At 72.1% G+C, this 26,141-nt stretch overlaps 4 protein-coding genes and 1 long non-coding RNA gene across 10 annotated transcripts; 3 read left to right on the top strand and 2 right to left on the bottom strand.

The window, feature by feature from the left end:
* The first annotated feature begins 262 nt into the window (after positions 1-262).
* Positions 263-5,996, top strand: EEF1D (eukaryotic translation elongation factor 1 delta). Of its 4 annotated transcripts, none has more exons than XM_058276123.1 (8): positions 263-1,356; positions 2,586-2,706; positions 2,946-3,017; positions 4,634-4,733; positions 5,008-5,108; positions 5,185-5,406; positions 5,598-5,792; positions 5,889-5,996. In XM_058276123.1, the coding sequence occupies exons 1-8, from the start codon at positions 278-280 to the stop codon at positions 5,925-5,927; spliced, it is 1,929 nt and encodes a 642-aa protein (XP_058132106.1). In that variant the 5' UTR covers positions 263-277; the 3' UTR covers positions 5,928-5,996. The 4 variants fall into 4 exon arrangements, with proteins under 4 accessions (XP_058132106.1, XP_058132103.1, XP_058132105.1 ...); XM_058276120.1 differs by having other exon boundaries at positions 2,583-2,706; XM_058276122.1 differs by having other exon boundaries at positions 278-1,323.
* Positions 5,997-6,906: 910 nt separating this feature from the next.
* NAPRT (nicotinate phosphoribosyltransferase) lies at positions 6,907-10,101 on the top strand. The gene is made up of 13 exons (XM_058276124.2): positions 6,907-7,222; positions 7,337-7,464; positions 7,578-7,660; positions 7,963-8,093; positions 8,180-8,295; positions 8,402-8,598; positions 8,672-8,812; positions 9,035-9,119; positions 9,216-9,296; positions 9,373-9,475; positions 9,556-9,710; positions 9,805-9,912; positions 9,995-10,101. Exons 1-13 carry the CDS (start codon positions 6,976-6,978, stop codon positions 10,079-10,081), a joined length of 1,662 nt encoding a protein of 553 aa, XP_058132107.1. The 5' UTR covers positions 6,907-6,975; the 3' UTR covers positions 10,082-10,101.
* Positions 10,090-12,547, bottom strand: LOC131273328 (uncharacterized). The gene is made up of 3 exons (XR_009180537.2): positions 12,148-12,547; positions 10,926-11,122; positions 10,090-10,629 (listed from the first exon to the last, which is right to left on the bottom strand). It is a non-coding gene; the product is annotated as an uncharacterized lncRNA (long non-coding RNA).
* MROH6 (maestro heat like repeat family member 6) lies at positions 10,522-17,081 on the top strand. 3 transcript variants are annotated; one of them, XM_058276119.2, is made up of 15 exons: positions 10,522-10,941; positions 11,672-11,821; positions 12,041-12,193; positions 12,402-12,556; positions 13,063-13,180; positions 13,391-13,575; positions 13,658-13,795; positions 13,908-14,022; positions 14,174-14,317; positions 14,534-14,707; positions 14,862-15,029; positions 15,240-15,359; positions 15,592-15,694; positions 15,787-15,852; positions 16,004-17,081. In XM_058276119.2, exons 1-15 carry the CDS (start codon positions 10,846-10,848, stop codon positions 16,243-16,245), a joined length of 2,127 nt encoding a protein of 708 aa, XP_058132102.1. In that variant the 5' UTR covers positions 10,522-10,845; the 3' UTR covers positions 16,246-17,081. The 3 variants fall into 3 exon arrangements, with proteins under 3 accessions (XP_058132102.1, XP_058132101.1, XP_058132100.1); XM_058276118.2 differs by having other exon boundaries at positions 10,524-10,941; positions 11,648-11,821; XM_058276117.2 differs by having other exon boundaries at positions 10,834-11,821.
* Positions 17,082-19,778: 2,697 nt separating this feature from the next.
* On the bottom strand, positions 19,779-24,181 carry LOC131272964 (gasdermin-D-like). The gene is made up of 11 exons (XM_058276128.2): positions 23,573-24,181; positions 22,746-22,966; positions 22,372-22,564; positions 21,752-21,920; positions 21,384-21,486; positions 21,187-21,240; positions 20,969-21,049; positions 20,658-20,833; positions 20,433-20,574; positions 20,240-20,313; positions 19,779-20,141 (listed from the first exon to the last, which is right to left on the bottom strand). The coding sequence occupies exons 2-11, from the start codon at positions 22,960-22,962 to the stop codon at positions 19,899-19,901; spliced, it is 1,452 nt and encodes a 483-aa protein (XP_058132111.1). The 5' UTR covers positions 22,963-22,966; positions 23,573-24,181; the 3' UTR covers positions 19,779-19,898.
* Between the last annotated feature and the right edge of the window lie 1,960 nt (positions 24,182-26,141).

Here is a 26,141-nt window from a genome sequence, read left to right as displayed (position 1 = left end):
ACCAAGCGTGTCCACCGGCTCTGCCTGCGCGGAGGCTCTGGGGCGAGGCTGGAGCTTCACTGCCCCGGGACCCCGAGGGCCCCGTGCCCGCCACCGTAGCAAGGACCGGCGAGCTTCGCCGGGAAGCAGCGTGTGCGAGCGCCCGGCACGTGCGGCTCTGCTCTGTCCCTCCGTGGCGGCCCACGGCGGGGGCGCGGGTGGGCAGGGCCCACGCCTGCCGCCTCCGCCCTCTCGCAACTGCCTCCTTGTGCTTGCCTTTTACGCTGCGCCTGGGAAGATGCGGAGCGAGAAGGCCCCCGGCGCCCTGGAGACCGTCTGGGAGGACAAGCGCAAGCATGCAGAGGCCGAGCGCCGCTTCCACGAGCACGAGGCCGCGCAGGCCGCCGCCGCCGGGCCGCTCCCGGCCGAGGGGCCAGCCGTGAACGGGCCCGCGCCGGAGGACGCCGACGAGGCCCCCGACGGCGGCGGCAGGAGGGACCCCGGCAAGAGCCCCGGGGGCAGGAGGCCCCTGCAGAAGAAGCGGAAGCGCTCCCCGCGCGGCTGGCTCGGCCCAGCGGACCGGGCCCTCGTGGGCCTCTCGGCCGACCGCGTGTGGCTGGACAAGCCGCTCTTCGACCAGGCAGAGTGCTCCTACCGCCAGGGCCTGGCCGACGCCGCAGCCCAGGCCGCCCGGCCCGCCGCCCTGGTCCCCCAGGCCCCCTGCGCCCACGGGAGCCAGGTGGCCTGCCACCACGTGACCTGGGGCGCCTGGCTCAACAAGCCCTCCTTCGACCAGGCCGAGAGGGCCTTCGTGGAGTGGTCCCAGAGCCTGCTGCTGGCCGCGGGGGCGCACGGCCGGGAGGGGGCCCCCGACACCGGCCAGCGGGTGGCCGCTGCTGACCTGGCCCTCGCCCGCCGGCCCAGCCCACCGGCCAATGGGCAGCCCCCACTGGGCAGGCTGCAGGCGCTTGTGCGCGAGGTGTGGCTGGAGAAGCCCCGCTTCGATGCGGCCGAAAGGGGCTTCTACGAGGCCCTGTTCGACGGCCACCCACCGGGGAAGGTGCGCCTGCAGGAGCGCGCAGCGCAGCCCGACAGCGCCCGGCGGGGCCGCAGGGACCGGCGGGGCCGCAACGCCACCAGCAGCAAGCGGGCAGGGCCGCGGCGGGCCGACGCGGAGGTGGCGCCTGCGCCCTCCTACTGGTACTTCCTGCACCGAGACGCCGAGGGGCCCTGGCTCAGCAAGCCCACCTACGACAGCGCTGAGTGCCGCCACCACGCCGCCGAGGCCCTCCGCGTGGCCTGGCGCCTGGAAGCCGTGGCCCTCGCTCATCGGCCCAGCCCCCGGTCAGGCCCAGCCCCAGCCAGCTTGAGACCCAAGTAGGAGACGTGCCGGGTGGTCTCGCGGGGTGGGGGCTCGCCCCAGACCCCCGGACCCAGCCGAGTTGAACGCAGAGCAGGCTGGGCGAGGGGCTGCGGGACCCCACGCTCATGCCTGGGTCAGAGTTCAGTGCCGTCGGTGGGTGGGCAGGCACCTGCAGTGCCTCCTCCCTCCAGGTTCGCGAGCTGCTGTACCCACCCGGGCCGGAAGTGAGGGGCGAGGTTGGGAGGGGTTTCCAGGGTCCCTGCCGGCTTCTTGCTGGGGTGGGGGTCCTCGCCCGGGACCGGTGTCCTGGGCTCCCACCGTGGTGCTGGTCAGGGCCCGGCCGCTGGCCGCAGGTGGGCGTGGATGGGCAGGGGAGGCCGTGCACCCACACCCTCGCGCCCTCTGGGTGGTGTTGCTTCACCAGGTCGAGTCTGGGGGTCCCAGCCTGGGTGGGCCTGGCCTCTGCTCCCCAAGAGGGTGCGTGGGGAAGGGGAGAGGAGAGCTGTGGGCTGATCCTCATGTCACCAAGACGCCCGGGGGGCTCTGGGGCCCACCGTGCACTGGGAAAGCAGCCATGGGTGGTCCCTGCAGTGGACGGGCCGGGTCCACGAGGAGGCGGAGCTGCGCCTGGCCTGACCGGCCCGGGGCGTGGACAGGAGCTCTCGGGCTCTCCCTTTGGGTTTACCTCCCGGTTTTTACCCCCTGAGCAGTCAAACTGAGAAACCTCGAGAACATTTTCCCGTTGGAAAACAGTAGCAAGCTCCTCACGCGATAACGCTGACGTCTTTTCATGAAAAACCCTGTTGCTTTAAAGGCAGCGACAGCGGCCTCGTTTGTGCTCTTGCAGCCGGGCTCCGCTGTCTGCTCCTGCTCAGCCTGCAGGTGGTGGGTGGACGAGCGTGGGGGCCGTGGGGACCCCGGGGTCCTCGGACCATGCCTTGTGAACCCTGGTCTGGCAGGGCGGGGGTGGGCGAGCGCGCCCGCTGGGGGCGGGGGCCGTCTTGGCCAGCAGTCGTGGCCACTTGCCCCCGGGTCTTCCCGGGCCCCTGCTTGGGGTCTTCCTGTGGGCCGGGGAAGGTCCCTGCGACGCGCCTGTGTTCTCCGCGGGCTCCGGGAGCAAGCAGGGCCCACCCTGCACCCGCTTGCTCACGGGCCGGGCCAGGGGCCTCGGCAGGTGTGGCTGGGGCTGCGCAGGGCCCGCACCTCTCCCAGCCTCGCTGACGGGGTCCCCTGCCTCCAGCAGGAAGATGGCCACCAACTTCCTGGTGCACGAGAAGGTCTGGTTCGATAAGTTCAAGTACGACGATGCGGAGAGGAAGTTCTACGAGCAGATGAACGGGCCCGTGGCTGGCTGCTCGCGCCAGGTGAGGCCCTGCTCGGGTGCGGGGCCGGAGGAGGTCTGGAGGCCGGGCCCGCGGTCCGCGTCATGCCCTAAAGCCGCCCCGCCAGGCCGGCACCCCTGCGCCCCCCCACTTCCCACCGCCCTGCTGAGCTGGCTGTCTGCGCAGGGTGTCCTTGCCGCCTCCAGATGAGGTTCTCGTTGGGGGGAACTAAATGTTTTGTTGACAGGATAAAACCCTGGTTCTTTCTGCACTGTCTGCAGGACAATGGCGCCAGCGGGATCCTCCGGGACATCGCGAGAGCCAGAGAGAACATCCAGAAGTCCCTGGCCGGGGTGAGTACCTGCGGCATGCAGCCCAGAGCTCCCCATTAGCGCAGAGCTGAGGAGGGGTGCGCTGCCGTGCCCCTTGTTAGGCCCTGCAGCCCCCGGACCTGAGCTGGACCTGAACCCTGATCACCAAGAGGTCCTTTTGCCCTGTTTGCACCTCTCGCCCGCTTGCGGGGGGGCTCGCCTGTGCCCCCCCTCTGCCCTGCGGACCTTGGCCCAGTGCCCCCGCTGCGGGCGCTCGCCCCGAGGCTTTTCCTCCCCACGGCCCTCGGCCTGCAGGGCCCAACTCCTGGGGCAGGGACGGGGCCTGGCCTGGGGCCAGCACGGCTTGTCGGCGCTGTGAGGTGAGCACAGACTGGGCACCTTGAACGGGCGCAGGTCCTGGAGGCCACGGGCTCCAAAACGGGTCCCCAGGGCTCAGGCCCAGGTGTGGGCAGGACGTTGTCCTGAGCCGTCGGCCTCCCCAGTGTGGGGGCGCTCGGGTTGGCCTCTGCTTCCCGGCACGAGCCCCTGCCTGCTCGGGCCACAGTGCCCCCGTGAGCGAGCCTCCAGGCGCTGCGGGGGAGAGGGAGTCCTGAGCATGGCTGTCGGGAGCCCCAGCTACCGCCCCTGGCACTTGTCCCACCCCTGGCCCCGGCCCCTGCAGGCAGTGGTCTCCTGTCGCTCTGGTGCCAGCCTCGCCTGGACGCCTGCTGCCCCAGAGGCCGTGACTACGTGGGCCGCCCTCCGCTGGCACGAGGCTGGCAGCAGCCCTTCGGGTGCAGCATCCTGGGGCCTTGCAGGGAGGAGGCCTGAGGCTTTACTGCAGCCCAGCGGGAAGGCCATTCTCGCTTGGAGAAGCAGGAGCTGTCCCTGCAAGGCAGGGGGCGGCTGGACCAGGCTGAGGGGACACTGGCGGGCGCCGGGGGCAGGCGGCTCCCAGGGCGGGTGCACGAGCACCATCCCCCTGACCAAAGCGCAACACCTAGGGGTGGACCCAGCGGCCAAACGCCGTCTGGGGTCCGCTGGCCCCTCTTGCCCAGCACTCCGTCTTCAGTATGCCACGCAGGCTGACGGGGCGTGGCCAGCCCAGTGTTGCCAGGGCCCTGCGCATCATCCTCCCCTCTGTGCAGGATGTGTGGACGTGGGCGCCAGCCTCTACCACCTTGCTGCTCCCTGCGGGCTCCCTCCGTCCAAGCTCTGGAAGTGGAGGGCAGCTGGCAGCCCTGCTCCTCCAGAGCCTGCGCTCGGAGGGAGGCTGCAGCTGCTGCCCCCGCCCCCAGCTCTGTCGCTGCTGGTGCCTGGAGAGGCTGGTGGGCACGTGTCCTCTGGGGAAGCAGGGTGGGCTGCTGGGAGCTGCCTCCTGGGGTGTGGGCTGCCGGGCAGCCCGCACCCAGGCCTGTGTGCCCACTCCAAGGTCTTTACCTGGGGTGGAGGAGCATGGCTCCAGGCTCGGGTGCCCCGGGCCTGCTCCTCCTGTCCTCGGAGACCGGCTCACCCTCTGGGGAGGGTGCCAGGTGCCTGCTGGGCTTTCCTGTGACTTCTGGCGCCGCCCCAAGCACTGCCCTGGGCTGGGGCTGGAGCCTCCTCCTTGCGCTCGACGGGGGCACTAAGAACTCTCCTTTCTGTCCCCCACCTGGCAGAGCGCAGGCCCCGGGGCCTCCAGTGGGCCTGGCGGCGACCACAGTGAGCTCATCGTCCGGATCGCCAGCCTGGAAGTGGAGAACCAGAGCCTGCGCGGTGGTGAGGGGCAGCCGGGGGGCAGTGACAGCGACTCTGACCCCGACCCTGACTCACGCCTGTGGGGCAGCGAGGGGACCGCCCAGGGGACCCAATGCCAGTGACCCTGACCCCAACCCACGCCTGCGAGGCGGTGCCCCTGACCCCAACCCACGCCTGTGGGGCAGCAAGGGGACAGCCCTGTGGCCCAATGACAGTGACCCTGACCCCAACCCACGCCTGTGGGCAGTGAGGGCGCAGTGCCCCTGCTGCGCCAGCTGACGGTGCCCGCCCACAGTGGTGCAGGACCTGCAGCAGGCCGTCTCCAGGCTGGAGGCCCGGCTGAGCGCCCTGGAGAAGAGCTCCCCCGCCCCCCGGGCAGCAGCACCCCAGACCCAGGTGAGCGCCGCCCCGGGCTGGACGCGGGGCAGGGGCCGGGCCTCGGCGGGGTCTCAGCCTCCCTCCCTCGTGGCAGCACGTGTCTCCCATGCGCCAAGTGGAGCCCCCAGCCACGAAGGGAGCCACGCCTGCAGAGGACGACGAGGACGACGACATCGACCTGTTCGGCAGCGACGACGAGGTGGCGGACAAGGAGGCCAGCCGGCTGCGGGAGGAGCGGCTGCGGCAGTACGCCGAGAAGAAGGCCCGCAAGCCCGCGCTGGTGGCCAAGTCCTCCATCCTCCTGGACGTCAAGCCCGTGAGTGCCGCTGGTGCCTCTCCGCCAGGTGCCGAGGCCCGGGCTGAGAGCAGGACGGGCGGCGGCGCCCCCCGGGCCCCTCGGAGAGGGCCACCCTGCGCGGCGCTGTGCTCGTGGGGGGCGGGGCTTCGCCTGGGGTTCCGGGGCCTTCCGAGGGTGGCGGCCGCAGCGCCTCTCCCCCCCTCCCGCAGTGGGACGACGAGACAGACATGGGCCAGCTGGAGGCCTGCGTGCGCTCGGTCCAGCTGGACGGGCTGACCTGGGGCGGGTCCAAGCTGGTGCCCGTGGGCTACGGCATCCGCAAGCTGCAGATCCAGTGCGTGGTGGAGGACGACAAGGTGGGCACCGACCTGCTGGAGGAGGAGATCGGCAAGTTCCAGGAGCACGTGAGTGGCCCGGCGGGGGGCGGGGGCCTGGTGGGGGGGTTCAGCCTCCGTCTCCCCGGTCCCGGGGTGTGACGCCAAACCCTCCGTCCCCCTCAGGTGCAGAGCGTCGACATTGCCGCCTTCAACAAGATCTGAAGCCGCTGGGGCACGTGTGCGAGCGTGGGAGTGTGTGTGGCCCTGCAGGGAATAAAGACTGTGACCCCGCTCCGACTGCTGTGTGCTCTGGGCCCCGGGGTGCTGCCGCCCAGGGCGGGGGGCACTCGCACAGCACCTGGCACGGCCCTGCTGGCTCCTCTGTCCTGGCCTCGCGGCCCCACCCGCTCACCTGCACCTCTCCAAGTTCCCTCCAAGCCCCACCTCTGGCCCCCCGCAGCAAGCTGCGTGGGCCGGCACAGGAGGACAAGCCTCCCAGCTCAGCCCAGGCCCCCTGGCCCCCCCCCCCCGGCCCCTGGCCCCCCAGGCTCCTTCCCACCATTTCCGTGAATTCCTCGCAGAGCAGGCCCAGCTGTGTGCGCTGGCCCCTGCCCCCAGAACTCTCCCTGGGCCCCTCACTGCTCTCCTCCCAAGTGCCCAGCCGCTGAGGGCTTACATCACTGCTGCTGAGGGCTTGCATCACCGCTGCGGGCCCTGGCTGCTGTTGGCCCTGCCCAGTGGGGCAACTAAAATGCCTGTGGGTGAAAGGGCGCGGGCGCGGGTGCGGCCGCTTCCTGGGGCAGCTCCTCCAGGCCTGAGTCACTGGAGCAGAATTTTGGGAACTTGCGGCCGGGCATGGTGAAGGCTCCTGGTGCCAGCTGGGCTGGGGCCGGCGGTGCCGGGCCAGGTCCTGAGGGCCGGCCGGTGGCCCTGGTGGGAGGGGTCGCCTGGATGCTCTTTGACCTCCCACCCCGTCCAGCCCCTGCTGCAGGGACCCCACTTTCCAGCTGCTCGGGGCGTCTCCCTGGAGCTGCGGTGTGGGTGGGCCGCCCCCTCCGCCGTGGCCCGCTCTGGTTTCCGGGCACATCATCCAAAGTCCGTCCACACCCAAGCACTGCGGAACGACCCGGTTCAGACCCGGCTCCGGCCCGGCGGCGCGGCCTATTCCCCCGCCCCCCGCGCCCAGAATCCCGGCGGGATTGGAGCTGCCCCGGGGCCTGGGGGCGTCACGTGGGCCGGCGGGCGGGGCGGCCGGAGTCCGGGGAGCGGGATGGCGGCAGCGCGGGCGCAGGACGCCGAGCCGGGGGACCCCGAGGGGCGCGCGGCGGCGCGGCCGCTGCTCACCGACCTCTACCAGGCCACCATGGCGCTGGGCTACTGGCGCGCCGGCCGTGCGCGGGACCACGCCGAGTTCGAGCTTTTTTTCCGCCGCTGCCCGTTCGGCGGCGCCTTCGCCCTGGCCGCAGGGCTGCGCGACTGCGTGCGCTTCCTGCGCGCCTTCCGCCTGCGGGACGCAGGTAACCCCCCAGCCCCCCGCCCGACGAGCCCCGACAAGCCCCGCGCCCCTGCCCAGCCCGGGACAGCCACTCCGAGTCCCCAAGTCCCCGCCCGCCCGTGACTGCCGCCCCCAGACGTGCAGTTCCTGGCCTCGGTGCTGCCTGCGGACACGGACCCCGCGTTCTTCGCGCACCTTCGGGCCCTCGACTGCTCCGGGGTGACCGTGCGGGCCCTGCCCGAGGGCTCCCTCGCCCTCCCAGGCGTGAGTGCGGGGCGGGCGCGCGGGGCGGGCGCGCGGGGCGGGCGCGCGGGGCGGGCGCGCGGGGCGGGCGCGCGGGGCGGGCGCGCGGGGCGGGGCTGACCGCCCTTCCGCAGGTGCCGCTGCTGCAGGTGTCGGGGCCTCTGCTGGTGGTGCAGCTGCTGGAGACGCCTCTCCTCTGCCTGGTCAGCTACGCCAGGTGGGCACAGGGCGTAGGGCGCAGGGCGGGCCCTGGGGGCACACCCGACTCCTCGGGGAGGTGCGGGGTGGGTGTGCGGCCAGGGGCCTCGCGGACCTGGCTAGACGTGGCTCGGCCTTCCGACCCTGGAGACATGGCGCCGGGGGCCTCCACAGGGTGCAGCCGCGGACTGCGGCTCTCCCTGCTGGGGGGTTCTGAGGACGGGGCTCCAGGATCCCTGGAGACCTCACCCTGGGGTACCTCCAGCCGGCCCGGTGGCTTCGTGACAGCGTCCCTGGGTCCCCTGTCCCTTCTTCCTACAGCCTCGTGGCCACCAATGCCGCGCGGCTTCGCCTGATAGCAGGCCCCCAGAAGCGGCTGCTGGAACTGGGGCTGCGCCGTGCACAGGGCCCCGACGGCGGCCTCACCGCCTCCACCTACAGCTATCTGGGTGGTGAGTGGGGGAGAGGTGACGATGGCCAGGCGGAGCCCCCTCCGCCTGCAGCCCCCCCCTTGCCTGACTTCTTGCCCCCCATCCAGGCTTTGACGCCAGCAGCAATGTGCTTGCGGGGCAGCTGCGGGGCGTGCCGGTGGCCGGGACCCTGGCACATTCCTTCGTCACCTCCTTTTCTGGCACTGAGGTGCCCCCTGACCCGGTCAGTGATCCCTGGTCCCCTCCACCGCCCCAGAGGCTGGTCCTCATCCCAGGGCAGTGCGGGTGGGCCCCTGTGCCTCACCCTCTTCACGCCCCCCTCTCCGCAGATGTTGGCCCCGGCTGCAGGCGAGGGTCCCCCTGTGGACCTGGCTGCCCGCGTGGAGGCCTGGCTGGAGCGCGTGTGCGCCCACCTGGGGCTGGGGGTGCAGGAGCCGCACCCGGGGGAGCGGGCGGCCTTCGTGGCCTACGCCCTGGCCTCGCCACGCGCGTTCCACGGCCTGCTGGATTCCTACAGCGTGCAGAGGTGAGGCCTCCGCGGCCCAGCAGGCTCTGCGGGGCAGGGGGCAGCTCCCCAACCCCCTCGCCTGTGTCTGCAGGAGCGGTCTCCCCAACTTCCTGGCGGTAGCCCTGGCGCTGGAGGAGCTGGGCTACCGGGCAGCGGGTGTGAGGCTGGACAGCGGCGACCTGCTCCAGCAGGCCCTGGAGACCCGCGGCGTCTTCCGGACCACTGCAGCCCGGTAGGGTCCCCTGGGGGTGCATGCCTGCGGGGCACCGCTCGCGGGGGCGGGCAGAGGGGTGGACTGCTGGTCTCCAGGCCGTTAGCCCAGGGGAGCGTTGCCCTGGGGAGAGGAGGTAGCTGATGGCATCTAGGGTGACGGGGACAGTGTGACCGAAGGAGGGAGACCTCGGCGGCTGGGGCCGGCTCTGCCCAGAGACCTCCTGCCCTGCCCCCGTCACAGGTTCCAGGTGCCCTGGCTAGAGTCGGTCCCTATTGCTGTCAGCAACAACATCGACGAGGAGGAGCTGGCCCGGCTGGTCCAGGAGGTGGGGTGCGGGAAGAGGCAAGCTCGGGGGTGGGTTGGAGGGGGTGCTGGACCCCTGCCGGGTTCTGGCTGAGCTCGCTGCCACCCCCTCCCGCAGGGCAGCGAGGTGGACGTCGTTGGCATTGGCACCAGCGCGGTCACCTGCCCCCGGCAGCCGTCCCTGGGCTGCGTCTACAAGGTGGGGACCAGAGGCCTGGGTGGGGGTGGACCCAGAGGGGCGGAGGTCCAGCTCTCCCAACATGCTCTCCCCCCAGCTGGTGTCCGTCGGGGGCCAGCCACGGATGAAGCTGACTGAGGATGCCGAGAAGCAGACGCTGCCCGGGAGCAAGGCCGCCTTCCGGCTCCTGGGCTCGGACGGTGAGGCCCCCACCCCACCCCCGCCCCGGCCCCTTCCAGGGCCTCGCCCCCCACGTTACCCCGCCCTTCCACTCGTGCAGGGGCTCTGCTGCTGGACCTGCTGCAGTTGGCAGAGGAGCCCCCACCCCAGGCCGGGCAGCAGCTGCGGGTGTGGCCCCGAGGGTCCCAGGAGCCCCTCACCGTGAGCCCGGCGCACGTGGAGCCCCTGCTGCGCCTCTGGTTCCAGCGAGGACAGGTGACAGGCCCCGCCCGCCCCTGCACTGCACCTTCAGCCACATCCCGGCCTGGCCCCGGCCACGCCTGAGCCCCCCTCTGCTCCTCCCCCCCAGCTGTGCGAGCCCCTCCCTTCCCTGGCCGAGTCCAGAGCCCTCGCCCAGCTGTCCCTGAGCCGCCTCAGCCCCGCCCAGAGGCGACCGCAGAACCCCTCTCCGTGCCAGGTGGGTGCACAGCCCGTCGCCGCCCACCCTGAGTGCCCCTAGCCCCATGGTCCCCCACCCACCACGCTCTCTTGCCCTGCAGGTGGCGCTGTCTGAGAAGCTGCGGGACCTGGTGGGCAGTCTGGGTGCCCGAGGCCCCCCCGTGAGCACCTCTGTGGTCACAACATGAGTCATAACTGTCCCCCACAACTCGTCTCGTGTCATTTGTCCACCCAGCCTGCCGCCCCCGGCCAGGCGCTTGGTCGCGGCAGGGGCGTGTGCAGGCTGGGGGAGCCGACGGGCAGAGTCCCTGCTGGGGAGCTGGGCGCTGGGAGGCAGCGCTGAAGCTGGGGGCCCCGGGGAGGGGGACAGTTTGGGTCCACCTGGAAATCGGGGAGTGCTGTAGAAGACCCCTGCTAGAGGCGGGGGGCTGGGGGCTCCCAGTGTCCACGTGGGGCCACCTCAGGCTTTTGAGGCCCAGGGGAAGCCCACGGGTCCCCTGCCGTTGCTGCAGCCCCACCTGGCCCCGCCAGTGGGGGACCCTGCGGCCCTCTCGGCTCCACGCATTTGGCTCCCACCACCTCCAGCAGCTCCGGGGAGGGGGAGGAAGGGGTCGGGGCTCTCGCCTGCACTGGGGCTGCAGGGCCCCTCCGGGTGGCTCAGCTCCAGGCCCCTGATCGGCGGTCCTGGCTCAGCGCTGGTCTCCGCCTGCTTCGGAGTCAGGTTTTGGAGGGACCGCTGGAGGGAGGGAGAGGTTCTCGCTGGCAGGAAGCAGGGCGGGAGCTTGACGTGAGGTGGCACAGGCAGGTGAGGGGGTGCAGGTGTGCTGCCCGGCTACGCCCAGAGCGCTTCCGCCGGCCTCGGTATTCCACCTGACCTGCTCGTCCAGCTCCCCTGGGGCTCAGGGCTGGGCGAGGCCTGCCGGGGTGTCGGGAAGGGGGCGGGGAGGGGGGAATGGAGGCACTGGCCCCGTGGGGCCAGCCTGCGAGCCCGGGGCCTGGGAGACAGACCCCCCACGGGGCCCAGGCACCCACCGGCCGCGGTTCCCAGGTGAGCACTGCGTGGGATCCAGGGCCCAGTGGCCTGTAAGGTGGAGGGGGCAGGGACACCACCGCAGACCTGGCCGAGTCCTGGAAGGGCGAGCGATGCTGGCGGCCACCACGGCTCCATTCGGGCCCGCCCCAGGGCTGGTGACCGCCCTCCCAGACGCCCCTGGGGTGGTTGCCCGGGCCTGGAATGCAGAAAGGGCGGGTGCGCCTTTAGGGCCTGGGCCCTGGTACCTGCTGGGCCAGCTTGGGGCTGTCCATACCTGCCCAGGGTCCCCCAGCCAGAGGGGCTGGAGGTCAGGGTCAAGGGCCCTTCTCTGCCTCCCCCTTGCCAAGCCACCTTCCCAGGACCCCGAGTGGGCACCGGCAGAGAGGCTGGGGCTCCAGACCAGGTGATTGCCCCCAGCAGCTGGGCAGGAGGCAGGGCTGCTCCAGGGCGCCGTGGGACGCCCCAGCTCCCCTCCAGCCCAGGGCTCCCGCACACGCAGGTGCCACCACGCCTGTCCCGGGCCTGCCCCAGCCTGCTTCTGGGTCAGGCTGGGCAGACCTGGGGAGCGGCAGTGGCAGGTGCTGCGGGCTGGACCTGGCCGAGCATCTGGGCGTGCGGGGTGGCCATGGCTGGTGGCGTGTGGGGCCGGGCCCACGGGGCCCCTGTGGGGGGCCTTACCCTGACAGCTCTGGCAGAAGGGATCCGAGCCAGCCAGGGGCAGCCCCTGGCACCCCCTCTCATGAAGCCCCAGCCCGAGGTCCAGGGGATCGAAGCTGAGGCTGAAGAGCTGGCCTCGGTGGCTGAGCCCGGGAGCGCAGCCGCCACCCCCACGGCTGGCAGTGAGCCGGGCACCCCGCGCAGTGCCCAGCGCACACCCCCTGAGGGACCCCACCAGGTGAGAGCGAGGGAGGGCGGAACACCTGCCTGAGGCCCCCGGCGCACCCAGGGCTCCTTGGGCTCTAGGTCTTCTTGGGGTGTGGAGCAGCAAGGAAGGAAGGGAGGCTGGGGGCTGGGTGGGCAGGAGGTAAGGTGGGAAGGGGGGCATGGGGGCGCACGGGGGGCGAGGAGGGCTGGGAGAAGCTTGGGCCTGCATACACCCCACCCTCCACCCTAGGCCCCCCGGAGTTCCAGGGAGGAGGGTGTCCTCGCAGACCTAGCGCTCTGCACAGCTGCCTGCCTGGAGGAGGCTGGCTTTGCGGGGACCCAGGCCACAGCACTCACCCTGACTTCAGCGCTGGAAGCTCGGGGGGAGCGGCTTGAGGACCAGGTAGCCCACCCCCTCTGCTCGACATGCTCTTTTTGTTACGGGGTCCATCTCAACCCCACTTCCTTCTCAGTAGACTTCCCGCCCTTCTCCCTTCACGGATAGGGCGCAGGAGCCAGCCGCGGGGGGCTGCGGGGTGGGGTGGGGGTGAGTGCTGCCAGAGGGTGAGGCACGGGGAGGCCTGGCCGCTGACCCCTGCCCCTCCCCCCAGGTGCACGCCCTGGTGCGCGGGCTGCTGGCGCAGGTGCCCAGCCTGGCGGACGGGAGGCCCCGGCGCGCGGCGCTGCGGGTGCTGAGCGCGCTGGCCCTGGAGCACGCGCGGGACGTGGTGTGCGCGCTGCTGCCGCGCTCGCTGCCCCCCGACAGGTCAGCGCCCCGCCCCGCCCCGCCGCACCCCCGCGGCCCCCAAGAGGGGCCCCTGCCGCTTCCTTCTGCCTTCCCGCTTGCCGCGGGGCCTGTGGAGGAGGCAGAGCCCCGACGCCCCGCCCCTGCCCCGCCTCTGCCCCGCCCCTGCTCTCCGCCCCTCGTGTAGCTCAGTAAGTGGATCCCCCGCCCGGGCTCCGCGCAGCCTCCTCCCTCGGGGTAGTTGGTCTCCGGGTGGACTGAGCCTCGGTGCCTCGACCTCCCCACCCGCTCCTGGGTTAATTCGTCCCCAGAGGGCTGTCGTGTCGTTTCCTTTCTCATACATCGCCGCGTTTATTTCTGGGCTCAGTGGGGGTCTGCAGTTGCTACTCACCTCTGGGGGGTGGTTCACTTGCCCTCCCCTGCTGGAGCCCGCGTGGCCGCCTCACCTGACCCCGGGGTCTTACCCATGTGCCCTCACCAGCAGGCCCAGCACCGGGCCCTTGTCTCATGCCGCCCCCGCCCCCCAGGGCGGCGACCGAGCTGTGGCACAGCCTGAGCCGGAACCAGCGCGTGAACGCGCAGGTGCTGGTGCAGCTGCTGTGGGCGCTGAAAGGCCCCCCGCGGCCGGCGCGGGACGCCCTGGCGGTAGGTGGCTCCAGCCTGCACCTCCAGGGGCGCGGCTCACCTCGCAGGGGGTGGGAGGGACGGGTCTCGGGGGTGGGCTCGCGGATTCGGGCCTGAGTCACCCACCCCCGGAATGTCCCGCGCGGGTCCGAAGCTCTATCCTCCGCCTGTCGGTGGTGCCCGGTGTCGCCCCGGGCGCACCCCAGGCCTGAGTGGGCGGTGGTTCCGCAGGCCACCCGCGCCCTCGGGGAGATGCTGGCCGTGTCGGGCTGCGTGGGCGCCACGCGGGGCTTCTACCCGCACCTGCTGCTCGCGCTGGTCACGCAGCTGCACGAGCTGGCACGCGGCACGCACTCCCCAGACACCCCGAAGGCTTGGGCCGTGCCCCACCGAGTACCACTGCAGGGCCACGCCAGGTGAGGGGCGAGGCCGGGGCTGGGGGTGGGGGCAGCTGCGGGGGCGGCCCGCTGCCCACTGGCCGGCCGCGTCCACCCGCAGCTGCGCGGTGGAGGCCTTGAAGGCGCTGCTGGCCGGGGACGGCAGCCGCATGGTGGTGACGTGCATGGAGCAGGCGGGCGGCTGGCGGCGGCTGGCGGGGGCCCGCACGCACCTGGAGGGCGTCCTGCTGCTGGCCAGGTGAGGAGGGGCCCGCGCGGCGCGCCGGGGGCAGGGCGGGGCCGGTCGGAGGGGGCTCGGGGAGCGGCGAGGCGCCCCGCGGAGGCAGCGCACCCACCCGCACCCCCCGCAGTGCCCTGGTGGCGCACGCCGACCACCACCTGCGAGGCCTCTTCGCGGACCTGCTCCCCCGGCTGCGCAGCGCCCACGACGCGCAGCGCCTCACGGCGATGGCCTTCTTCACCGGAGTGAGCGGGCGCCAGGGGCGGGGGCGCGAGGGCGACGGGGCGAGGGCGAGGGCGCGAGGGCGAGGGCGCGAGGGCGAGGGCGACGGGGCCTCGGCCGGGGCGCCGCTCTGCCCCCGGGCCGGCCTCGGGCTGACGGCGCCTCCCCGCCCAGCTGCTGCAGAGCCGGCCCACGGCGCGGCTCCTGCGCGAGGAGGCCATCCTGGAGCGGCTGCGCGCCTGGCGGGGCGACCCCGAGCCCACCGTGCGCTGGCTGGGCCTGCTCGGCCTGGGCCACCTGGCGCTCAACCGCGGCAAGGTGAGGGCTGGAGGGGCTCGGGGGCGTGGCCTTGAACGGGGCGGGCTCGGGGGCGGGGCCTCGAGGACAGGGGCGGGCTCGGGGGCAGGACAGGGGCGGGCTCGGGGGCGGGGCCTCAAGGACGGTGGGGGCTCGGGGGCGGGGCCTCTAGGACAGGGGCGGGGCCGGGGGCGGGGCCTGGCCGCGAGGGCCGCCCACGAGCCGCTGACCCCGCAGGTGCGGCTGGTGACCACGCTGCTGCCGGCGCTGCTGGGCGCGCTGGGTGAGGGCGACGCGCGGCTCGTGGGCGCCGCGCTGGGCGCGCTGCGGAGGCTCCTGCTGCGGCCGCGGGCGCCGGTGCGGGTGCTGAGCGCCGAGCTGGAGCCGCGTCTCCCGCCGCTGCTCGACGACGTGAGCCCTGCCCCCCGGGCCCGCCCCCACCGGCACCCTCCCTCCCAGCCCCGTCCCGGGACCCCCCTTCCTCCCTCCCTGGGACGCCCACCACCCTTGGACCCCGCGCCCTCTCGGCCGCTGGAGCCCTCCCCAGCTGCGCCCTCCCGCGCAGGCCCGGGACTCGATCCGCGCCTCGGCGGTCGGCCTCCTGGGGACGCTGGTGCGTCGCGGCCGCAGCGGGCTCCGGCTGGGGCTCCGCGGCCCGCTGCGAAAACTCGTGCTGCAGAGCCTGGTTCCGCTGCTGCTGCGCCTGCACGACCCCAGCCGGGACGCCGCTGAGGTCAGCCGCCCCCCGGGACCGTCCCCACGACCCCGCCCGCGCTCCCGCAGCCTGCCCCGCCGCCCCGTCTAGACTGCAGGCCGGGACTCGGCACCTGGGTGTCCGGTCCCCCTCGGGCCCCGTGCCCCATGGCCCTGCCCTGGCTCCTCCTCCGCCCCCGCCGGCCAGGCGCACTGCCTGGACCCCCAGCCTGCACCGTCCCCATCCCAGAGCTCGGCGTGGACCCTGGCCCGCTGTGACCAGGCCCTGCGCTGGGGCCTGCTGGAGGAGGTGGTCACCGTGGCGCACTACGACAGCCCGGAGGCCCTGAGCCGCATCTGCCGTCTCCTGGTCAGTGGGAAGAATGGTGGGGGGCGTGCCCACCCTTGCTCGGTATTCCCCGGCCCCCCAAACTGAGTGCCACCTTCACCCCGGCCAGGCCTGACTCTCCGTGAGGCAGGTCGAATGCCTCGGGCCCCACTGCCCCGCCCCAGGGGCACCCCCGGGACCCCGGCCCCTCCGCTCACCTCTGGCCGCCCCCTCCTTTGGCCCTCCTGTCCCGGTGTGACCCTCCTGTCCCCAGGTCCACCAGTATCCGAGTTATATACCGCAATTCCTGAGCCAGACCCAGGGCTACCTGCGGAGCCCACAGGACCCCCTGCGCCGGGCAGCCACGGTGCTCGCAGGTGAGGCCAGCGCCGGCGCTCACCGGGCCCCTGGCACCCAGGGCCCTGGGGCTGGCGCGTGGGGCCCGCGTTCACGGTCTGCCTTGCTGCAGGCTTCTTGGTCCACCACACAAGCCCCAGGCGAGTGAGCCAGGACCTGCTGGACGCCCTGCTCCAGGGTGAGGACCCTGCTCGGCCGCCACTCCCCAGGCGTGGGGTCCTGAAGAGGCCCCGACCTCCCTACAGGGCGCGGGTGTTGGCATGGGTGGGAGCAGGTGGGTGGGGGGCGAGGAGCCCCTCCTGCCGCCCCTGACCCGCTTTCTCCCGCAGACCTGCGGCAGCTGCAGGGCGACCCGGAGCCCGCGGTGGGCGCGGCGGCGTGCGTGTCTGCGCAGCAGGTGGCCCTGCTGGCCAGAGCGCAGAGCCGTCCGCGGGGCCCCCGCCTGGCCCGCCTGGCCCGGTGCCTCACCCGGCGCCATGCCCACCCAGCCCGGGCCCCGCCGGTCTACACCGACAGCCCCTTCCAGCGCCGGAGTCTGGCGGGCCGCTGGGGCTGCTCGGGTGCAGGCTGAGCCTGGCCCGCGTCCCCCTCCGTCGGGCCAGCTGGGGGCGGTCCTGAGCCCCGGGCTCTCCTGGGCACCTCCAGCTGGGGGTGGGGCGGGGGTGGGCTGCCCGCCCCAGGCGCCCCAGAGCCAGCTCCCACCACCCAGAGCTGCCCACCTGGGGCGCACGGGGCCCCCCTTAAGGGGCCCGCCCATGGCACAGCGACGGAGAGGGACAGCCCGCACCTCCTGTCCGAGCACCATTTCAGACCTCAGCCCCCCACCTCTTGCACCCAAGACCCACCTGTGCTGCCGGCCTTGGCCTCCTGGAGCTGGGCCCTAGTGGGGGTCCCTGTGAAGGTGGGCCATGAGCTGCCCCTCCACCAGGGCTCCCTGGACGTCAGGGCCCTCTTAGCCCCCCAGAAGCCCAGACTCAGGGGCCCTGTTCCTGGTCCTGTGCCCTTGGCTCCAGAGGCACTGACTCTCCCGTCCACGGCTGCTGCCCCTCCCCACTCCTGCTCGGGCCAGGCCAGGCTCTCAGAGGCATTCCTGACCCTGCAGGGCTGGGGCCTCCTCCTGTGGGCTCGGGGGGGGTGGGTGACGCACCCCCCCATCACCGGACTGTCTAACACGGGCTGGGCGCTAGGGGCGATTGCTGAATGAGGAGCACTGTCGCGGGAGCTCCCAAAGATGAGACTCGCCCTGCCGGCCCTGTCCTCGCCCTCCACGACCCCCTCCCTCGAGGCAGCCCCCAGAGGGCCCTCACCTGCCCTCGAAGGGCACTGGGGGGCTTTCCCCCAGAGCGGGAGGCCCTGCCCACCCCCGGCTCCCGGCTCTGCGTGTAAAATAAATATGTGTGGATTGAAGTGGTCTGGAGGCCGTCTGGGGTCGGGGCCCAGAACGGGGCGCAGGCTCTGGTTATGGGCACAGCAGTGTGTCCCCCACAGTCAGGGTGGGGTTAGAGGTCAGGCAGGCTGGGGATGGGGGGTGGGGTTGGGGGGTGGGTTCGTGGTCAAGGTCGGGCCGGATTTACCCAGAGACCAAGAGAAGCTGCGCTGTGGCCCGGCTGGGGTCCGTCTGCCTCCTGGACTTGGGCTGGGCTCGGGGCTGAGTGGGCAGAGGCAAGGGTCCACTCGGCTAACGTACCCCAAAGCGGACATCGAGATGGGATTAACGTATGACGAATCGATTTGGGGGAATGCCCGGCAGTGACCTGGTGGCCAGGGCGGGGCCAGGCCCTCACTGAAGGGGGCAGGAGACGAGCTTGAGGAAGAGCGCCTAGGGCAGTGGGGGGCTGGACATGAGCCCCGTGCGTCCTCCTGCCCCGCCAAGGCTCCCCCAACCCACCGCCCGAGATCTGAGGCAGGTCCAGGCTCAGCGTGGCCTGAGTGGACCACTCAGGAGTAGCCCCGAGGAGATAAACCAGTCCGGCCCTTCCCCTCTCCTGGACAGCAGGAGCCAGAAGCCTGGGGTGCCCCCTCCCACAGGGGCCCCCTCCCACTCCTCCTTCACAGCAGGGCGAGGCCTGGCGGTCCAGCGGGCAGGCCAGAGGGGGCGCCCATGGAGCCCCCCGTGGGAGAGCAGCTGTGGGCTTGGCAGGTGTGTGAGCAGGTGGCACCCGCCTCCCCCTCCAGGGGCAGGTCCGTCCCTGGGATCCTCACGCCCGGCCCTGCAGGAGGCCGCGTTTGGGGCGCAGGCCGTCCCTCCCAGGGACTGCAGCCGTGAACACGTCCCCCTGCCCCGGACGGCCCGCCAGCAAGGCGCGCTTCAGCCAGTCCTCGGGCCCGGCCTGGGCCTCCGAAGCCCGAAGCCCACAAGGCCCCAGGCGGGCGGGCCTGGCCAGGCTGCGCTCCCGAGGCCGCCCGGGCTCCAGGACTCGCGGCCCGGCCCTGGCCCAGGGCCAGCACCTCCCCAGGCCGAGACGACCAGGCCCCGCGCGACAGCCTGGGAGAGACTCCTGGTGGTAAACGCGCAAATGGGAGGGCCGGGGGGCTGCGGCCCCGCCCTGCTGCTGACAGAGCCCCCTGGTTTCTCGGCTGCTGACCCAGATGTTCTCCAGCGGCGGGACCGCCCTGCCCGGGGATTCGGAGCTGCTGCTGGCTTCCCCCAGGGCCGGCCTTGCTGACCAGCCCTGGGGGTCCTTGGCTTTTCTGGGTTCCGTTGGCTTCCGGCTTCTCCCACATCCAGTTCCCCTTGCTCGTGAGAACCGCGGCCACGCTGGCTGAGGGCCGCCCTCGCTCAGCTCGGCACCTTCGCCCAAGATCTCTAGGCCCAGGTGGGACCTGAGCAGGCCTTTGGGGGGTGACTCAGTTCCCCAGACCTGTTCTCCAGGTGACGCCTTCCCGCCCAGGCAAGCTCGGCCAGTCCTGCTCAGACGCTCCCGCTGGCTCGCCTGCGGGGGCCGCGGGCGCTGCTGGTCCCAGGACCCCGGGGCCCAGCGGTGGGGCTGCTACAGGACCCGTCTCATCGCCTGGCCTGGAGGGTCTCTGGGCCCCAGCAGCAGGGCCCGTCCCAGGCCCCATTCTCCCGGGGTCCACCTTTCAGGGAACCCTAAAGGGAGCTTGGTCCTGATGGTCCTTATTTTATTGCGGTAAGACGCACGTTCCGCACGAGGAGCTGTTTGGGGCAGCTTGTGGCGTCTGGTGCGCTCACCAGCTCTCGGGCTCCCATCCAGACACCCGTGGAGCTTCCCACTTGAAGGGTGCGGGGGTCTCTAGGCGGCAGGGACCTGCCTCGGGGGTATTCGGTTGTCGGCCCTCACTGCTGGGCCGGGTTCCAGGCTTTTCTGGGGGGGGAACTTCCCAGCCCAGGTGGAACCCGCCGTGCTTTCCCTGGGGAGTCCCGCGGGTTGGACGTCGAGGTGCACTGTGACGGGGGCGCCGAGGCTGGCCATGGGGGGGCCGTGGCAACTGCCCCCACGGCGAGGCAGCTTGCCCCTGGCTGCTGAAGCCCCCCGGCGGCCCAGCAGCGACTCCACACCCCTCCTCAAGAGGGGGCCGCTCCCCCAGGCGCCCCGAGGTCCTGGATTCGCACAGGGGTGGGGCCCCTCACCCAGCATGGGGAGACCTGCGCCCAGGCGCCGCTCAGGAGGAGCGGGGCAGGCCCACGGCCCCAGCAGGGACGGAAGGCGCCTCTCTAGGACAACCCCCTGCTCTTCCAGGCACCCCGTGCGCCCCCGGGGTGCAGGGCCCGCCTGCTCTCCAGCACACCTGCTCGAGCGGCCAGCAGCCCCCACCGCCCCCGCGGCAACTTCCTGAGACCCCAGAGCAGAGCTTCCTTCCACACCCGGACAGGGACCCACCCCGGAGGGGACCCCGGTTCAGCCTACGTCCTGCCCCCAGGGGGCACGCATGAGACCAACCTGCACCCGAGGGGGTGGGCGCGAGCGGGGGGCAGGCTCCCCTTCTGGAATCGGGCCCGCGGTCCAGGTGGCAGGCAGGGGCGGGCCCGGGACACGCTTGCGCCATAGGGAGACCCACGGCCCTCCCTACCCAGGGTGGGCACAGCCCCTCCCCTCCCTCCTCCAGATCCAGGGCCCCTCAGAAACCAGAGGCCAGTCTTCCTTGGTGCGTCCCCCGTTTATTGAGCTCCCCCGACTCCCGGGCCAGGTGGGGAGCTGGCCCCACGGGTGGGCTGGCCCGGGCCCGAGCACCGCCCCTGCCCCACCCGCCGCGGCAGGCAGGCTAGCTGGGGTCCTGGTTCAGCTGCGCGAGCAGCGCCAGGGAGACGTAGAGCGCGCACACCTGGGCCTGCGCCTGGGGCTCCCAGCACACCTGGGGGGCACCCCGCTGCAGCCTGAGGCCGCACGCCTCCAGCAGGGCCCAGGTGGGCGCCCCCTCCTCCCAGCCGCCCTCCAGGAGCCCTGGCGGCAGGGACACGTCCCTGGGCTCCTGCCACGGTTCACTCTGCTCCAGGATGCTCTCCACCTGCCAGGACAGGGCGGGTGATGGTCAGGCGGGAGGGCCCCAGGACCCCAGCACCCACCCACCTCCCCAGGGCAGCCCACCGGCCCTTCCCCTCTCACCAGCTCCAGCGGGCCCCGCAGGGCCCCTGTGTCCAGCGCCTGGGCCATCAGCAGCTGCTGGCCTTCACTCAGCACTGGAGAGAGGCCGAGGGTAAGAGGGGGCTCTGGAAAGCCCCGGCCGGGGCAGACCACAGGCCACTGCCCCCCTGCCGCTCCTGGGGTGCCCACCCCGCCCACCCCGAAGGCCCCTCACCGGCCAGGGCCCCCAGCAGGTAGAGGACAGGGACGGCGAGCTCCTGCACCACTTCTCCGGAGGGAAGCACCAGGCACTCGAGGACCGCGCCCCCCGGGCCATCCTGCGGCTCCAGCCGGCCACAGCGCAGGCCCTGCTCCAGCTGGGCATGGGATAGGGTGATGAGCCGGGCTGGTGCCCCGGGCCCCCGGCCCCCTGCGCCCACCACCGCCCACGCCTGCTCACCGCCGCCTCTGTGGCTTCCAGGGCCGGCGCGTCCCGAAGCAGCTGGCCCAGGGCCGCCCGCAGCACCTGGCGCAGGTCCCCCGACATGCCCTCCAGGCCCTGGCTCCAGGTCCCCAGCTCCGCCCGCAGGCCCTGCAGGTCCTCAGTGACCGCAGCCCCCTCCTCGACAGCCCCTTCTGGGGAACGGAGGGCTGGGGTCATCCAGGGGCACCGAGGACCCTGGAGAACCCGGTGTGGGAGGGCAGCCCCCCAAGACCGGGCCCAGCGGGGGCCCCGACCCTGAGGCCCAGGGGTGGCCGGGAGGCACCGACCTGCCTGGGACGGGAAGCCGCGCCAGATGGTCCTGCTCGGAGACAGTGAGTACGATAGCGGCTGGTACTGCTCCCTGCGGGCTGGGGGTGCACGGGGGGGGGGGGGAGGGGGGCGGGGGCGGGCCTGGTCAGGGCAGGTTGGGGGCGGGTCCCCCGTATGTGCGTGCAGGCCGCCGAGGGGCGCGTCCCTGGTCCCGGCAAGGGGGCTGCAGCCTCACCTTTCTCAGGTCGCCTGAAGCTTCTCTGCTTCTTGTCTGGGAAGAAGACGATCTCTGCAGGAGGCAGGAGCAGTGGAGCAGGCAGCTGGGCCTTCCCGCAGCCGGGTGTGCTGCACCCCCAGCGGCGCCTCCCACGCCGCCCCCTCATGAGGGTGCTCCGGGGACCTGGGCCCGCAAGACCCCCCAAGCCCACTCACCCCAGTCGGAGCCGATCACCAGCTGGGCCAGCTGGAAGGCAAGGGTGCTGCCGGCGGGGATGGTGACCGTCTTCTTGTGGCTCCGGTGGCCCTGGCCCTCGCCCTGGGGGGTGGACGAGGGCTCTGGGGGGACTGGGGGCAGGATACCGGCGGTGCCAGCGGATGCCGCGAGCAGCGGCGAGCAGAGGCAGGGAGCTGCCCATGGCCGTGTCGTTTTGGGGTTGGCAGTAGGGTTGGGGTACAGCTGGGGGTTCTGAGGAGGGTCACAGGACAGGGGGAGGCGCAGCTCGCCCCGAGGGGCGCCGGCCGAGCCCAGTCCGCCGCCTGGGACGCTGCTCCCTGCCCGACCGCCGCGGCTGCTCACGCACCTGCAGGTCCTTGGCCCTGGGCAGCGTGAGCTGTCCCGAGCCCTCCTGCTTCTGGGTGCTGGTGATCTCCACCTCCTTCTGCGTCTGCAGCACCTCCGTCACCACGAACAGGTTGTCCCCGCGGTGCCTGAGCTGCTGCAGGACCCTGTGCTCCGGCTGCCGCAGGCGCCTGGGTGGGCAGCGCAGGGGGCTCACCCCAGGCCCCGCCCGGCTCCCCCACGCTGGCCGCGCCCCCGCACCGGCCCACTGCTCTCGGGAGTGCCTCAAGCCTGCCGGGTGGGGGAATGCAGGGAGGGTCCTAGGTCTTTGGGGACTCCCAGGCGTGGCCCCTGGCATCCCCAGGGCGGGTGGGGGGGACTGATGAGGTCCAGGGGTGAGCCCACCCGCACCCTCCAGGCTCCACTCTCTGCCCCTGGCCGGGTTCAGATCTCACAGTTTTGTCCTGAGCTCATTCCAAGTGCCCTTGTCCACCCACCCCAGAGCCCAGCCCCTCCCCAGGGGCCCCCACCCAACCTCCCGCCCTCAGGCCTCGCCTCCTGGCCCACGCCGGCCCCTGCCTCGGCCCCACGCACTCGCCACTGTGGGCAGGCTCCCAGCCCCAGCCGGCCATGTTCGCCCACCTCTCCCTGTGCAGGGCCTCCCACGTGCTGTGCTCCACGCGCAGCGTGTACATCTCCATGGAGACACTGGAGCTGCCCTGCACGGTGGCCCCGCCTGCGATGCTCCCTTGGCCCAGGGCCTTCAGCTCCAGTTTGCCGTGTGTGCTCTTCTTCATGGAGTCGTGGAATTTGAAGTGGCCGCTGGGCTGCAAGGCTGGGGCAGAGTGGACCTGAGGCCCCGTGCCTGCCTGGCTCCTACCCCGGGACCCCCGGCTCTGGGGACTGGCTGTGTGACCTTGAAGGCGCTCTCTGGAAGCAGGGAGCCCCGGGGCCCAGGTGGCAGGAGGCCCCACCTGCTCCCCCACCCCACACCACCAGGTGCGGCCACCTGGTACCTGGCTCCGGGGCACCAGGCTCCAGGATGTCCGTGATGGACAGGTTGAGGCACGTGTAGCGGGGTCTCCAGAACCACGAGCTCGGACGCTTCCTGCCCACCAGGCAGTAGGGCCGGAAGGTGGTGGAGTTGCGCAGGCTGTCCACCATGATGAGCTCCTGCTCGCCCCTGCGGTCCAGCTCCCGTAGCACCCTCCGGGCCACCCCTTCGAAGGCCATGCTCCTAAGGACAGCCAAGAGGCAGGGCTGGGAGGGGGCGCCAGGGCGGGTGGCGCCTGCACGCCTCGATAGCGGCCAGGTCCTCCCCCGGCAGCGGCCCCTCCCGGCCTGGCTGGGGGCTCTGCCTGCCAGAAAGTGGCTCCCATGCCCCACCCCGCACCAACGGCACCCCCTAATCATGCGACGACTGGCACAGGAAGTGGAACGCCCGCCTGCCGCCCACCCGGGCAGCTCCCTGGGGCCGTGCGCGCCTCTGCGCAGGGTAGAGCAGGTGCCTGTCCCTTGTCACAGCCGCCTCCCTGAGCGGGGGCGGGACGAAACAAGCCGCGACCCCCGGGGAACTGGGAGATGCCCACACCCAGCCAGGGGTTCCCCACCCCCAGCCCCCGGTTCTAGGGTCTTGTCTGTGCCCCAAGCTCGGGGGCGGCCTTGGAAGGCCAGGCCTGGCGCACAGGCGCCCCGGGAGGGGCGTGCGGCCTCCCCACAAGGGTCGGGAAGGCACCCGGGTTGCAGGTGCCAGCGTGGAGGGGTCTCAGTGCCAGGAGGACGGACCTCAGAGAGGAGCCGAACCCAGCGCCACCCTCGCCCGCGGCTGCAGGACCCAACTCACCGAGACCGTGGCACCCAGGGGCTTGTTGCGCGGAGGAGGCCGCCAGTGGCGCCTGCCCTGCCTGGAGCCGCCGAGCAGACGACCCGGGAGCGTCCAGACCCAAAAGCAAACTCAGGGCACCTGACGCCACCCCTGCGCCTCGCCCATAACCGCCCCCGCACCCTGCCCAGGCAAGCTCCAGCCAAGGGAGCCGAGCCAGGACACGCGCCCCATGAGACCCTGCCCCGGGGCCCCCACACCCTCCTGGGGCCCCCTGAGCTCCTCCGTCCCGTGGGCCGCCGGGGTGGCCGTGCTGCGCCCCTCCCCCAGGGCCCCCGTCGCTCCCTTCTGGTAGCCTCGCGCCCGCGCTTTGCCTGCTGGTGGTTTCCAGGCAAGGAGGGCGCGCAAATGGCCAGCCAGCCCGTGAGAGGCCGCCGGATGGCGGGAGCCGGAAGGGCAGCGCCAGGCCAGGGGGATGGCTCCAATCACAGTCAGGAAGTAACCAGGGCAGAAACCGGGACCCGGGACACGTGGTGGGAAATGAAGAAGGCGGCGGCCTGGGGCTGCAGTTCCTCCAAATGTTAAGCCTCCACCGCCTTTGTGACCCGGCGGTCCCACTCCTAGGAAAACAGTCTGGGGAAACGAGGGTAAGCGTCAAAAAACCACGGACGTTCATGCCATGATTCATGACAGCCAAAAAGTGCCCACGAGCTCATGAACGCGTAAGCCAAGCGCTGCGTGCCCACACAGCGGGGTGTCGTGCAGACTGGGGAGGAGATGACCAGCCGTTGCGCACTATGACTTGGCCGTACCTGGAGATCACAAGGTCAGCAAAATGTCTGGGATCGGCAAATCCACAAAGTGCACGGGTGGTTCCCGGGACTGGGGGACGGGGAAACGGGGGTCCCTGCTAGAGGACACAGGGTTTCTTTTTGGGGCCATGAAAGTGGTCTAAGCTTGGTCGTGGCGATGGTTATGCAACGCTGTGCAGGCTAATAACCACTGAGCTGGGCAATCTAAGTGGGCACGTGACACAGGAGTCATCTCACTGAAACCATTACACAAAATAAACCGCGGCGCCAGGTGGCAACGTCCATGCTCGTGGCAGCCCCGTGGCCCCGTCAGTCCTGGTCACTGGGGGCTGGCCAGCTGCCCCTCGCTGGGGTCGTCGTGCCATCCCGGCCCTCCTTGCCCATACTGCGAGGTGGGACTGGGGGCTCCGGCCTGGGCCCCGGGTCTGGAGATCCCAGGGGAGGGTGGTGGGAGGTGGCTCCCAAGCCCCGAGGCCAGGCTGCTTCAGACGGGCTCTGGAAGCCACTAGCTGGGTGACGCGGGCGTCCTTGCTGGTGGTGGCAGGAGGCTGCGGGAGCCTGGGTAAGGCGTGTGTGTGAATGTGTGCGCACACATATGTGCATGTATGTATAATGCGGGCATGCCTGTGCCAACTACATGAGTGTATGCATGTACACGTGGACGATGTCTGGGCACTTCTGCACTGTGCATGAGCATCTGTACACGTGTGTATACAGAGGCACGCGCCTGTGCCTGTGTGTCTGTGCACATTCCTCCTGTGTGTGCACGCGTGTGCTGGGAGGGCCGTGCTGCCTGCCCAGCGCCGGGGTCCCTGGCCCTCCGCAGGAAGGCCATTCTGCTGGGCCGTGCCTCTCCCCGTCAGCCAGTTTCTTTTCTTCCCTTTGCAAGAAAACTCTTCCTGGAAAGCACCTCGCAGGCCACCCCGGGATCCCACCTCTGCAGCCAGGCTGGCTCCAGGCGGCTCCAGGCGTGGCCGTGGTGAGCGTCCCGCGTGCAGTGGGCGCCGCGTGTCCCTCCCTGAAGTCGCCTGGTGGCGGGCAGGTGCCGCCCACGGCGGGATGGGCAGACCCTGCACTCTGCCTGCCCCCGCAGGCCAGCGGCTGCACCTCGCCGTGTGCATTTCTGTTCCTTAGAGCTAACCCCAAGCAAGAAGTGACGGGTTAGCGGGTGGCGCGACTGTCCCCGGGGCTCGTGACCCGGTAGCAGGAAGGCAGGAAGTGAGTGCTGAGGCAGGCAGGAAGGCGCGCGGGGGCCTGGCCACACAGCCCTGGTTCCCGGGGCGGACAAAGCTGGGGGGAGGACCAGGAGCTCAGGGGTCGCGCAGTCCTCACCGCCACCCTGCCCCCCTCCCCCAGCTTCACCCTCTGCCCAGGTGGGGCTGGCGTAGGCTGAGGACATGGCAGCGACAAGCCGCAGTCCTGCTGTGGGGACCCCGCACCGGGAGGGACAGAGGCAGGCGGTAGAGAGCCAGGGGCGCGGGGGACACGTGGGGGAGGCGGCTGGTGGGGAGCGGGCAGGGCTGAGCTGAGGCCGCGCCGTGCGGGAAGCAAGGCCCGGGGCAGGAGGCGCCAGCTCTGAGCGCGCCCAGGCCGGCCGGCCACCCCCCGGGGTTCCCACCGCGGCTCCTGGGCCCTGGTGGCGGCCAGGCTGGTAGGGTGGGCACAGAGGCCCCGAGCGAGCCCACGACCTGTGCGGCCGAGGGCTACGGTCGTGGGCTGTGGCCGTGGGCCGCGGCCGTCCAGGCCCTCTCTGTGGTTTCCCGGGCAGCGGGGCAGGC

Source organism: Dasypus novemcinctus, chromosome 14 (assembly GCF_030445035.2).
Source record: "Dasypus novemcinctus isolate mDasNov1 chromosome 14, mDasNov1.1.hap2, whole genome shotgun sequence".
Classification (NCBI taxonomy): domain Eukaryota; kingdom Metazoa; phylum Chordata; class Mammalia; order Cingulata; family Dasypodidae; genus Dasypus; species Dasypus novemcinctus.
Note: the sequence above shows the minus strand (reverse complement) of the source record. Positions and strands in the feature narration are given on the sequence as shown.

What these genes read in the sequence shown, in the direction of transcription:
- EEF1D (XM_058276120.1), top strand. Translation starts at nt 278, where the DNA reads ATGCGGAGCGAGAAGGCCCCCGGCGCCCTGGAGACCGTCTGGGAGGAC. An exon ending in TCCAGAAGTCCCTGGCCGGG is followed by an intron (nt 3,018 to 4,633) that starts GTGAGTACCTGC and finishes CCCACCTGGCAG; the next exon opens with AGCGCAGGCCCCGGGGCCTC. An exon ending in GAACCAGAGCCTGCGCGGTG is followed by an intron (nt 4,734 to 5,007) that starts GTGAGGGGCAGC and finishes GCCCGCCCACAG; the next exon opens with TGGTGCAGGACCTGCAGCAG.
- NAPRT (XM_058276124.2), top strand. Translation starts at nt 6,976, where the DNA reads ATGGCGGCAGCGCGGGCGCAGGACGCCGAGCCGGGGGACCCCGAGGGG. An exon ending in CCGGCTCCTGGGCTCGGACG is followed by an intron (nt 9,476 to 9,555) that starts GTGAGGCCCCCA and finishes CCACTCGTGCAG; the next exon opens with GGGCTCTGCTGCTGGACCTG. An exon ending in AGAACCCCTCTCCGTGCCAG is followed by an intron (nt 9,913 to 9,994) that starts GTGGGTGCACAG and finishes CTTGCCCTGCAG; the next exon opens with GTGGCGCTGTCTGAGAAGCT.
- MROH6 (XM_058276118.2), top strand. Translation starts at nt 10,846, where the DNA reads ATGGAGGCACTGGCCCCGTGGGGCCAGCCTGCGAGCCCGGGGCCTGGG. An exon ending in CGCTCGCTGCCCCCCGACAG is followed by an intron (nt 12,557 to 13,062) that starts GTCAGCGCCCCG and finishes CCCGCCCCCCAG; the next exon opens with GGCGGCGACCGAGCTGTGGC. An exon ending in CCAGCCGGGACGCCGCTGAG is followed by an intron (nt 15,030 to 15,239) that starts GTCAGCCGCCCC and finishes TCCCCATCCCAG; the next exon opens with AGCTCGGCGTGGACCCTGGC.
- LOC131272964 (XM_058276128.2), bottom strand. Translation starts at nt 22,962, where the DNA reads ATGGCCTTCGAAGGGGTGGCCCGGAGGGTGCTACGGGAGCTGGACCGC. An exon ending in GAGGCCCTGCACAGGGAGAG is followed by an intron (nt 21,921 to 22,371) that starts GTGGGCGAACAT and finishes CTGCCCACCCAG; the next exon opens with GCGCCTGCGGCAGCCGGAGC. An exon ending in CCAGGGCCAAGGACCTGCAG is followed by an intron (nt 21,487 to 21,751) that starts GTGCGTGAGCAG and finishes TCCACCCCCCAG; the next exon opens with GGCGAGGGCCAGGGCCACCG.